At 46.7% G+C, this 12,365-nt stretch overlaps 1 protein-coding gene across 4 annotated transcripts in view; it reads right to left on the bottom strand.

Moving 5' to 3' along the window:
* The window catches only part of NARF (nuclear prelamin A recognition factor), a 28,692-nt gene extending 17,325 nt beyond the window's left edge, over positions 1-11,367 (bottom strand). The window contains exons 1-5 of one of the 4 annotated variants that reach the window (XM_053571021.1): positions 10,771-11,367; positions 9,997-10,077; positions 8,474-8,617; positions 5,358-5,490; positions 929-1,063 (exon numbers count right to left, since the gene is read on the bottom strand). In XM_053571021.1, the coding sequence (XP_053426996.1) occupies positions 929-1,063; positions 5,358-5,490; positions 8,474-8,617; positions 9,997-10,077; positions 10,771-10,797 (520 nt within the window). In that variant the 5' untranslated portion in view covers positions 10,798-11,367. Of the gene's footprint in view, positions 1-928; positions 1,064-5,357; positions 5,491-8,473; positions 8,618-9,996; positions 10,078-10,219; positions 10,486-10,770 lie in introns of those variants that run through there. The other 3 variants (XM_053571019.1, XM_053571022.1, XM_053571020.1) reach the window with 3 other exon arrangements.
* Between the last annotated feature and the right edge of the window lie 998 nt (positions 11,368-12,365).

Here is a 12,365-nt window from a genome sequence, read left to right as displayed (position 1 = left end):
TTTCTTAATCCCAAACTTTCCATTTTTCCAGAATTAAAAAGTCTATGATAAATCTTTTCAATACCTCAGGCACCAACTTGTTATCTAAAACTAACTAAAGCATGGTTTAATAAGGGATCCCAAATAGAAACTGAATATCAATGTAAAATTTTTTAGGCCAGGCATGGTGGTTCATGGCTGTAATCCCAGCACTCTGGGAAGCTGAGGCAGGTGGACTGCTTGAGCTCACAAATTCGAGACCAGCCTGAGTCAGAGTGAGACCTCATCTCTAAAAAAAATAAAAAATAAAAATAGCCAGGCGTTGTGGCATGCACCTGTAGTCCCAGCTATTTGGGAGGCTGAGGCAAGAGAATCACTCGAGCCCAAGGGTTTGAGGTTGCTGTGAGGTATGACACCATGGCACTCTACCAAGGGTGACAAAGTGAGGCTTTGTCTCAAAAAAAAAAAAAGAAAAGTTTTTATTCTGTAATTTCTAGTTAAGCTGGCAAAGGATACATAAATATTTGCCACATTATTGTCTATAATTATGTAGATATCTGAAACATGTCATTATTTTTGAGAGCACATTTCTCTCTCTCTTTTTTTTTTTTTTTTTAGTTTTTGGCCGGGGCTGGGTTTGAACCCACCACCTCCAGTATATGGGGCCAGCACCCTACTCCTTTAGCCACAGGCACCGCTGGAGAGCCGATTTCTCTTAATATCCTCATCTCAGAAATGTGAATAATATGGATAAACAAAAATAAGAAATTAACACCCACCTATCAGGTTCCCCCCACAAACCACCCACATTTAGTAAATACATTGGCTGACATAAAAACTGCGTCAGGCCAAGGGCCTCTGTCTTGGCCTCCAGAGGCCGAGTGGGACAGGCCTGCAGGCCCTCTTAAGACTTGTGCCCAGGGCAATGGAGATGATGTTGGGGGCTCACCAGGACAGGCAGAGGTCAGCATGGGCAGCGCACGCTCCTTCTCGCTGTGCTGGTGATAGCGACGCACAAATTCTTTTTGACTCTCCAAGATACTAAAATCTGCAGCTATCGTCGTATCAAACACGTAGTGTACCCCTGTGGGGGAAGAGGCACACTCACACACTCAGCTTCTCGCCGTATCGTGAGATCTACTTACAGACTCTGCTGCTATAGAGTCTGGATATATTTCCTCACTTACTCATTTCTGCTTTCTCATGTTTAAGAGACATTCTACAGGAATCTCTCCCGAAAATCAGTCTTGATTCTTTTCCATCACAATGGCCCAAGTTCAGGACAGTCAGTTTAATTTTTAAACAAAAATGAATAAGCATGTATAATTTTTCACAATAAAGTATGTATGTTCCTCTTTTACTTCTCTTTCTCTCTATCTCTCTGTTAACATAAACATCTTACAGTACTCCATATATAAATTAATGGGCTCTTACAAAAGTACCCTTTTCAGTTTGTGAGAGTCCTTGACATCTTCAAAATAAATGGGTACAGCAGAAAGGCATAGCTTCATGATGGTCTTACTTTTTTTTTTTGCAATTTCTGGCCGGGGCTGGGTTTGAACCCACCACCTCTGGCATATGGGGCCAGTGCCGTACTCCTTTGAGCCATAGGCGCTGCCCGATGGTCTTAATTTTTTTTTTTTTTTGTAGAGACAGAGTTTCATTTTATTGCCCTCAGTAGAGTGCCATGGCGTCACACAGCTCACAGCAACCTCCAACTCCTGGGCTTAGGCGATTCTCCTGCCTCAGCCTCCCTAGTAGCTGGGACTACAGGCGCCCGCCACAACGCCCGGCTATTTTTTTGTTGCAGTTTGGCTGGGGCTGGGTTTGAACCTGCCACCCTAGGTATATGGGGCCGGCGCCCTGCTCACTGAGCGTTGCTTTTAAACTAGCTATCCTTTTTCTTAATGTAATTACCTTGATGTTGGTAAATAAGCCTGACGGAAATGTACTTTCAGTAATTACAATAGAGCTGGTGAAGAGCTTGCATAGGCTACAGGGACTGAGTTTCTGGTCTGGGCTGGGACCAGTTTGAAGCTGTGCTTTTTGGTGAAAGCATGTCTCAGGAGGGTGAGGTCCTGGGGAGCACGGCTCCCCTAGACTAATTAAGCAGCTGCCGAGAAGCTATGCTTCTGGGAACTGCTGTCCATCCTGCCCTGGCTTGTATCCTTGGTTGTCACTTTCACCTAAAGAGGAGTGTGGATGGCTCATGGTTCTCTTCCCCCCTCAAACCCCATCACCAGGCCTGTTTTGCTCTTGCAACCAGAGCCCTCGCCTTTGTAGATGAGTGGGATGAACAGCAAGAGAACACTGATGAGGAGGAACTATGGCAGACCAAAGGCTTTGACTCTGGAAGGATGCGTACATGTGTTGACCTGAGGTTTTGGTGTCTTCCTCCTCTCCTCTGTGCCTTTCACAGTTTTTCTGTACTTGTTACTTGCAATTCAATATCAATTCTTTTGCATTTGGACAGTGGGGGAGGCAAAGACTCAAGACATGAGCAATACAACTAGTTCTGGTTCTTAATACATGGACAAAGTAAAGCAAGAGAAATACTCTGAGCTTTTACCATCCTTGACATAGGTAGTGAATATGAACAGTATCTTTCTCAGCACTGTATTAAAGGTCACAGTTCCACTATGGTGCCAAATGTTTGGCAGATATTAAATAAAAATGTTTCTCCCCATTCCACTCCCGATCCTCTTTTCCTTTGTAGGTTCCCATGTGTACTGAAGTGCTGATGCCTCCACTGTCCATGCAGACCACTCTTCACTAGCCTCATGCCTCTGTGGCCAGAAGTGTGTCTGCGGCGCTCGCCCTTCGTGCTAGGCTGCACATTATGGCTGGTTTGTTTTATATCTTTGAGCTCACTTTCAACATAAAATCATACTTACAAAGTGACCATGACTCAAGAGTTTCAATACTGCACAAGTAATTTTTCACAGCTAAAGCCCAGTATCAGTAAATATTTCCATCACGTAGAGGTCTTTCATCTAGACGTTATCAAGGTCCCAAAGCCCCCTTTTAGTTATCTTTAGAATTGTTATCTTTAAGAAGTCATGACTTGGAAATAACAGCCATTCTTTTTTTTTGCAGTTTTTTGGCCAGGGCTGGGTTTGAACCCGCCACCTCTGGCATATGGGGCCGGTGCCCTACTCCTTTGAGCCACAGGCACCGCCCTAAACAGCCATTCTTGATTCAAAAACATTTACTGTGGGGTGGGGTGTGGTGGCTCATGCCTGTAATCCCAGCACTTGGGAGGCTGAGGCAGGTGGATTGCCTGAGCTCACAGGTTCAAGACCACCCTGAGGCCTTGTCTCTAAAAATAGCCAGGCGTGTGGCAGGGGCCTGTAGTCCCAGCTACTCAGCAGGCTGAGGCAAGAGAATAGCTTGAACCCAAGAGTTTGAAGTTGCTGTGAGCTATGACACCATGGCATTCTACCAAGGGCGACAAAGTGTGACTCTGTTAAAAAAAAAAATTTACTCTGTACTCAATGTGTATCTGCCATGGTGTTAGTTTTGGGGGCAACAAAGATAAGGGACATGATTCCTCTTCTTCCCTCACGTTTATAGAGGACTTCATTAAATTGAAAGTCAACATTCCCACCTAGCTTTGTACCTCACATTTGGCATAGTCAAAAAGTCCAAATGTGTTCTTCCTCTAATTTTCTTCATCCAGTAAATGGTTTCACAAACCCAAACCTTTAATCCTTTCTCTCCCTCACACCTAATCAGCAAGTTCTATTTCTGATTCCAAGCTCAGCCCACTTATCTAGACTCAGCCCACTTATCTTCATTCCTGTTGCTACCACTCCAATTCAAAGCCCTATATCACCCCTTACCAGGACCATTAATAATTTCCTTGCTCTACTTAAGAAAAAAACATATATAATAAAATTAAATTAAACAAATATACTTTAAAATTCACAGCTGGTACAAATCTTAAAAGCAGCCAGTTATTTTTAAAAGAAATTTCATAAAATTTAAAGCATTACATTAAGATATAAGTTTCAAATGAATATATTTTCTTCATTAATATGCAATATTGAGTTAGGTATTTATTTTTAAAAACCTTCCCTAAAATAAGGCCTTTCTTCATGAAGAAATATAGCACTCGACAATTCTGATCTTGGGTAAAATTAACCTTAGCTGAGGTTTTTTTGAGTTTAAAGCAGGAGGAATGATTTAGCAAGATCACATTCATGGCTACGATAGTTTTGGCCAGGCCCTCAGAAAGTGCTGCTCACCATGAGAATCCACGAAGCCCACAGGCTGTTTCTCAGACTTTACGATAGTTCTAACCATGCTTATTCCAAGTGTCATTTTATTTGTAATTCCTGGTATAGCCATACTTTAAAAAATGCTTTGTGGGGGCGGTGCCTGTGGCTCAGTGAGTAGGGCACTGGCCCCATATACCAAGGGTGGCGGGTTTGAACCTGGCCCCGCTCAAACTGCAACAACAAAAATAAATAAATAAATAAATAAAAATGCTTTGTGGAATAATAAAAACTCTTATTTAGCAAATCACTTAAGTTCCCTTTTCCTGAATGTGCATGTAAACCACCATGCCAGGACAGTGCTTAAGGGCTATAAAAACATCACCGTGAGCAAGCAAGCATCTCGGCCAAACTAGCGGGGCAGTTCCTATCTGACAAAAATAGAAGGCACTGTAGCATTTTTCACCAATATTTTAGGCAGCATTATTCCAGCGTTGAGATTTGAGTTCTATATATATTTTATTTTTTTGAGACAGAGTTTCACTCACTATGTTACCCTCGGTAGAGTGCGTGGCATCACAGCTCACAGCAACCTCAAACTCTTGGGTTCAAGCGATTCTCTTACCTCAGCCTCCCAAGTAGCTGAGACTACAGGCGCCGCCATAACGCCTGGCTATTCAATTATATTCTTAAATCATCACATTTCATTCCTCATATCAAGAACATAAGCCACTCCCTCCCTGCTCTGTTCTTCTGAAAGCTTCTTGGGAAACCCAACATCTATCACTTCAGATTAATTATCAAATAAATGCCCAGTGTGAGCCAGGGGCTACTCAGAGGCTACTGGGCCAGCACAGGAGTGCCCCAGTCAGCATCCCTGTCCACAATGTCAGCAGGTGGTCACTTTCTACTCCTGAAGAGGTCAAGGGGTCAGCCAATGCTGTAACAAAACATCCATCCATGCACCACAAAGGGAAAGTGACATTCACCCAACATTGATCAGAGGCTGGGTTTCAGGACATAAGGGACAAGGTCCTTTTACATTCTATGAGACTCTCTTGGAGTTTATCTATCCTACACCCTTGAAAATTGAACTTTAGAGATAAAAATGGCACTTATAGACTCATTATAAATTTACAAATTTATCAAAAGGCAACTCACCAAGACATTTGAAGAAGCCACAGAGCCTTCTGGATGCATCAGTTACACTGAGGTTGAATTTAGCAGCAAAATAAGGCAAAGACTGAGGGCACACAGACACTACCAGCACTTTGTGCTTTGAGGTATCACATTTCTAGAAGGAGAAATAACAATGTTACCTCCCTACACTGACCACCTCCTCAAGTTGACCTGATTTTCATAGCCCAGACATGTATCATGTATACTCAATGGAAGTTCCTTATGTTGACCAGTTTGTTAGTCCTTTGGGTGGTCAACTTAAAAGAGGTTCTACTGCATATGTGCTGATTATACATGGAGGGAGATTTAGCTACCTTAAGGAGAAATTCAGAGCAAACAATGTAATAAATATTCTATGTAAAGACTAATAAACTAGATATATGAGCTGAGCATGTAATCCCAGCTACTCAGGAGGATGAGGCAGGATTGCCTGAGCCCAGGAGTTCAAAGATGCAGTGAGCTATGATCATGATGATTAGTCACTGCACTCCAAACTGGGCAATATAGAGAGACTCCATCTCAAGAGACATAACTGTGGATCTAAGACAATGTTGTCAATTTTAAGAACAATATTATATTATTAAATGTAAATACCTAGAGAGGCTGGGCACTGTGGCTCAAACCTGTAATCCCAGCACTCTGGGAGGCTGAGGTGGGTGGTTTGCTTGAGTTCAAAAGTTTGAGACCAGCCTGAGCAGAGCAAGATTCCATCTCTAAAAAAATTGCCAGGTGCCTGTAGTCCCAGCTACTCAGGAGGCTGAGGCAAGAGGATTGCTTGAGCCCAAGAGTTTGAAGTTGCTATAAGCTATGATGCTAAAGCACTCTACCCAGGGCAAAAGAGTGAAACACAGTCTCAAAACAAAACAAAATAAACCCCCCCTGCAAATCTGAAGAGAAATTTTATTTTATTTTTTAAAAGATCATAAACTTTTACTTTTTGAGACAGAGTCTTGTTCTATCACCCCATCTAGAAAGCAATGACATGATCACAGCTCACTGTAACCTCAAACTCCTGGGCTCAAGTAATCCTCCTTCCTGAGCCTTCTACCACTACAGACAGCTAAATTTCTATTTTTAGTAGAAATGAGAAATTTTATAGGAAGATGTATATTACAACATTCCACAAATAACTGAAATGACCCAATAATAGTAATAATTCTAAAATAGTATCCAGACGTATGCCTCTTAGAAGTTAACACACCCAGAACATTTAGTGAATAATTTTCAAGGACTGAATAATTCCCATCCTCAAATTATTGTACATACCCATTAACAAACAAAGAATGAAAGATAATGGAACAACTTGCTTATTCAGATGGAAAGGACTATATTCAAATCTCACCCCAACAAAAATATAAATTGTAGATTGGACAGCAGCATTAAGATATAATGTAAATTGTCTGGGCGGCGCCTGTGACTCAGTGAGTAGGGCGCCGGCCCCATATACCGAGGGTGGCGGGTTCAAACCCAGGCCAGGCCAAACTGCAACAAAAAAATAGCCGGGCGTTGTGGCGGGCGCCTGTAGTCCCAGCTACTTGGGAGGCTGAGGCAGGAGAATCGCCTAGGCCCAGGAGTTGGAGGTTGCTGTGAGCTGTGTGATGCCATGGCACTCTACCAAGGGCAATAAAGTGAAACTCTGTCTCTACAAAAAAAAAAAAAAAAAAAAAAGATATAATGTAAATTGTCAATAAACAATCAAAGACCTCCAGCTCTCTAACAAGCAGAAAAATATAAATGAGGTAATTTTACACCCATAAGATTGGGAAAAAATTGGGGCAGCGCCTGTGGCTCAACAGAGTAGGGTGCCAGCCCCATATGCTGCAGGTGGCGGGTTCAAATCCAGCCCCAGCCAAAAACTGCAAAAAAAAAAAAAAAAAAAAAAAAAAATTGGGAAAAAATTGTAGCTCCTAATATCAAATGTGGTCAGGATAACTACACACAACTATTTGCCTGTATTAATCGTGGTAGGAGTATAAAGTGATATGGGCACTTTTAAGAGTGCTATGACAAAAACTATTGATGCTACAGAATTTAAAGTCTGTAGCAGTCCTGTAAAGTGCACCAGAGGAAATTGAGCTGTATTATAGTTCCCTGAAAGGCCAAGTGTGAGCAGATTGGGATGGGGTGCTTGGTGAACGTGGCCAGCTGGGATGCGGAATATCACCTGCTTCAGATGATCCTACCAGGCAGTTTGTTACTTGCTCACAGGCTTCCCAAATATCCTCATACCAGGAAGGGCACCCCCAGACACAACTAAGACTATAGAAACGTGTATTTCTATCTGAAACTGACACAAATGGTGTCTAGGAATATGTCATGAGGTGAGTGATAAAACACTGCGAAGCCTCCTGGCTGTTCCCTGTGCTGTAACATTCTCATCAGCCAATGTCTGGAGGTGCCCACACCAACTACTGTGGAACAGCAGGGGCCTAACCCACTCTTTTACGTGGGAGAGGGAGCCCACACCTAGGCAAAGCAGGATGGCCATGCTTCCCAGAAGGGTGGGAGAAGAGCATTGTAAACCAAGTACTTTCCCTTCTCATTTGCCTTGTCTATCCTTTACCTTTCAACTGTCTACATGAGAGACGAGTGACACTCGGTAGTTCTACATAGGAGGCCTGTAGCAATGAACTGGAAGAGGGAGGTTGGGATGATACTTTCTTGAAGAGTCTTCGCCTGGCCCTTTAGAACATAACCCCTCTCTCTAAAAATGTGCTCTGGAGGTAGAACAGCACAGCTCGGGCACCAGGGCACCGACATGACCTGGGCCCTGCTACTTGACCTCGCCAGATGGAGACTTCCCCTGATGGAGACCTCTCCTTAAGCCACAGGAGCCTCATGAGTGGTGCTAGCCCCCACCACTGCCCGAGCATCAGCAAGGGAGTGTGAATCTTTGTAGAGATTTTATTCTTGGTGGAGGGGCTTGGGAGAAGAACAATATTGTACAGGACATCCTGACACAGAGAAAAAGGCAGAATGCTGTGTTGATGTCCAAGTGGAGGCCTGCATGTACATGAGGAATGTGGGCTTCGCCTATAGCTCCACATGCCTCTCCCAGGTCAGATCCACAAAATCAGCAAGGGCCATGGATGCCATACCTTGTTAAGGTTCAGAATATGGAAGAAGTCCTCAGCATTCTGCTGGGAAAGCTGGACTCCTTCTTCTGCAGTCATGCAACTATCACATGCCAGGCAGTCACTCAAGAATATCTTAGCATCAGCCAACTTATGGAATTCTCCCGTCTACAAAAGAAAAGTGACAGGGATGACTCTTCAACACTCTTCAACGTGCTTCTATAGGGAGGTGAGCAGCTGCTCCTCCTCAGACCATGTCTGTCCACACCCTCCCCATGCTTGGTGTGCCACTGCCCCAGCCCTACACTCCCATCATCCTTCAGGGCCCACTCCACTAACCCTTCCCCACCTGCTGTCACCCTAACAACTGACCTGGCGGGGTGCCTGCTTAGGCCATACACACCCCATTATCTCATCTCTCCACAGCTCTAGGAGGGAAGTAACCTAACTCCTCATGTCATTGATAAGTAAACAGACGCTCACAGGGATTAGATATCTGTCCAAAGTGACCAACCAGAAGACAAGTGTGGAAGGGGTCCCGGACCCAGCTGCTCTGGAGCACTGGCCCCAACTGGCTCCAGGGCTCCCAACCTCTCTTCCCCCTGCGGCCAGTTCTCTGAGTGCTTGACTAGGCCCCGCTGCTCCCTAAGCCCTATAGTCTCCAAGATGCAGTGCTGGCACACGGGGGAAACAGATAAACATCTAAACATCACATGAGGACTACTAAACTTAGAGAGAAAATCTATTACCCGCCTCCTCACCCATGTTGTAATTCTCCATTTATAAAATTAGTACCAGTACTTTCCTAATTTTTATTATGAGGTACAATTAGGTTACAATGTTTGCATTTGTTAGGTAAAGTCCCTGTTGTAGTTGCATCCCACACCCAGGAGGTGTGTTATATACCCTTACATTGTGCCCATTAGGTGGGAGCTCACCCATCTCCCTCCTCCTTCCCCTCTCAAAGAGAATTGAGTTTTTCTCTTGTATGGGCATCTATTAGTCTACTGGCTTCATATTAGAGTATCAGTACTTTCTAAGGGAAGAAGGGACTTTAAACCACAAACTCCTCTGGCTAAATGGAGATAATGGTAGGGATTACCTCAAATGCTCACCCCAAGCATGCAATGAGACTGCACTTTCTTCAGTGCCAGACTCGGAATATGTACCAAATAAACAGGAACCATTATTACTAGCCAAATGGAATCTAGAAACAAAAATGAATGAGAAGGAAACCTAACAGAATACAATTTTGGGTAACTTTATAAGTTACTTATTTCAATCTCCATTTCACAGAATGGCACTTTCCACTAAATATTTAAAGTTTAAATATTATGGCACTGTTTCTTTGCTCCCAATGGAGCCTGCTGTGGCTCAAAGTGTTCTAAGCACGTCTGTGCTGCCGATGGCCCCTCCTGCCCGGCTTCAGGCCTTTGGGTTTCCTCTGCCTTCCTCTGAGCAACCGCAGGCTGGGTGACAGGAGTCCCCAAGACAAAATAGACAACACGCGCTTTGCTCCGGGCCAGCACGAACCGGAGTCCACTTGCCTCTCTGTCTTCGGTGGCCGGACTGGGCGCCTCCTCTGACACTTTCTCTTGGTCATCTGTTTTTGTTTTTTTTGTACATTCCTTAAATAGACAAGGAAACATTGTTAACAACTTTTGACCTGACTCTCTCCAATTAAACAGTCTGACCGGTTAACCACACGTCTACGGTTAACCATCTTTTCTATGGAAACAGAAGCAATGCACTATGCACTAAAGGACACACAATTCTGCACGCGCGCGGTCCCCGGCAGCCGCAGCTCCGCGGGATCCCGGGGGCACCGCGCGTGCTCCGAGCGGGCCAGGGCTCCGGCCGGTCCGCGCTCCCACCGGACGCGTCCTGCCCCACAGAGCGGAGCTTAGAGCCACGCTCCGGTCAACAATGGTGTTTACTGTGCCCCTGGGTGGGGACACAGGTGTTTTTCTGTATTTCTAGATCCTTCAGTTTCAGAGATATCCTGAGGGCAGAGGAAAAGGTGCACCAGTGCCGTGAGGGCTGCGAAACCCAAATGGAACCTAACACCGCGCGCCGCGGTCTCCTGGGAGTGGCCGGCTCGGCCAGCCTCCTGGAACCCCGGTCTTCCTGACACGGCCCGCCACGCCCGGACCGCGGCCAGTCTCCTGGAGCTCCGGGCTTGTCGCTTCGTCCGACCCCGTTCCGGCCCCGGCCCGGCCCCGCCCGGCCCGGCCCGCCTCCTGGACCCCGGGCTTCCCGCTGCGGGGATGTCTAGCGGCCGGCTTCCGTCCTGGCCCGCCCCATAGGCGCGCGGCGCCCACCTTCCGCGTGCAGTGCTCGCACTTCATCTGGAGCCGGGGGGCGCAAGGCCGGTGTCTGGGCCTGACGAGAGCACTGGAGGACAAGGACGCCGCCGGCTGCAGCCCGCCGCCCTTTGTTGTCTTCCCCCAGTTCGGCGCGGATCCACCCTCAACAGCTGAGCTCCGCCAATGAGAGCGCCGACGTACAGCAAGCCACACCTCTGGTCCAATAGGAGCGCGCAGAGGGCGGTGCGGTTTCTCCCACCCCACCCCCGCTCTGTTTAGGCCGGGGGAAGAGCGGGTCCCGGCGTGGGAGTCAATCCGTGTGAGCCAAGCGGAGTGTGGCTGCGGCCGGGCTCTCCTTTTTCCACACCTCGGGGACCCCGGGCCACTATTGACGGCAGTTTTCGCTTCGCTGGGTCCAGGAGACGGCGACTAAGCTGTTTCACGAGGGAATCGGGGTGCTCGCGGGCTGTCCGGAGGACCCGAGCCGGGGATTCCGAGCGCTCGGCCCGGCAGGCACAGAGCCGCCATCGCTTCCACGCGGTGTGTCACGTAGCCTGGCGGGGCGGCAGCGAGCATGCGCGACCGCTCGGGCGACCACGCGGACGCAGTTGAGCACGAGGGCGGCCTTCGTGGCGTCGCCGGGCGCTTCCACCAGGTGCTCCCTTAGGGCCTTCTACTTGGCAAAGCAGAAAGCCCTATTTCTCCCAGAAATTTCTGTAACAAAACTTACGTCACACGCGGGACTATAATAGGAATGCTGGAGTCTTTGTTAAGTGTAAACATGGTGTGGAGTCTGCGCTGCCCATTATAGGAAGCTCCTAAAAGAGAGGCAAGAACAGCCTGCATGAGTTCATTGTGATAGAAAAACTAGTAGGTGACAATGTCAGACGCCAGCAGTTCTCAGGACCCCATCTATACCCTTTCTTTTTTTTTTCTTTTCTCCTTCCTCCCTTTTTTGGCGGTCTCCCTCTGTCTCTGTGGCTAGAGTGCAGTGGTATCAGCCAGCTAATAGCAACCTCAGACTCCCTAGGAGCTGGACTACAGGCGCCGGCCACCACGTTCTATTTTTAGTAGGGATGGGTCTTAGTCTTGCTCAGGCACTTCTGAGCTCCAGGGATCCTCCGGCCTTGGCCTCCCACAGTGCTGGCATTACAGGTGTGAGCCACCGCATGCTATAGCTTTCCTTTCCTTTTTTTTTTGGTAGAGACAGAGTCTGACTTTATCGCCCTTGGTAGAGTGCTCTGGCGTCACAGCTCACAGCAACCTCCAGCTCCTGGGCTTACGCGATTCTCTTGCCTCAGCCTGCCGAGTTGCTGGGACCACAGGTGCCCAGCACAATCCCTGGCTATTTTTTTGTTGCAGTTGGGCCATGGGCAGGGTTTGAACCTGCCACCCTCAGTATATGGGGCCGGCGCCCTACCCACTGAGCCACAGGTCCCGCCCCTCCTTTTCTTTCTTAAAAACCAGAGCAAACATCCTCCTCACCTTTGGGGGTCATGGAAGGCAAATAAATATTTAAGGCTATTCCAGTTCTAGAAACTTTTTGGTTTTCTTCCCCTTGAAATATTTATAGCGCTTTCATCTCGCTTTTTACAAACACACCAGTACAA

The sequence above is a fragment of the Nycticebus coucang genome, chromosome 18 (assembly GCF_027406575.1).
Source record: "Nycticebus coucang isolate mNycCou1 chromosome 18, mNycCou1.pri, whole genome shotgun sequence".
In the NCBI taxonomy this organism is placed as follows: domain Eukaryota; kingdom Metazoa; phylum Chordata; class Mammalia; order Primates; family Lorisidae; genus Nycticebus; species Nycticebus coucang.
The sequence above is the reverse complement of the archived record's forward strand: the minus strand, read 5'-3'. Positions and strand labels throughout refer to the sequence as shown.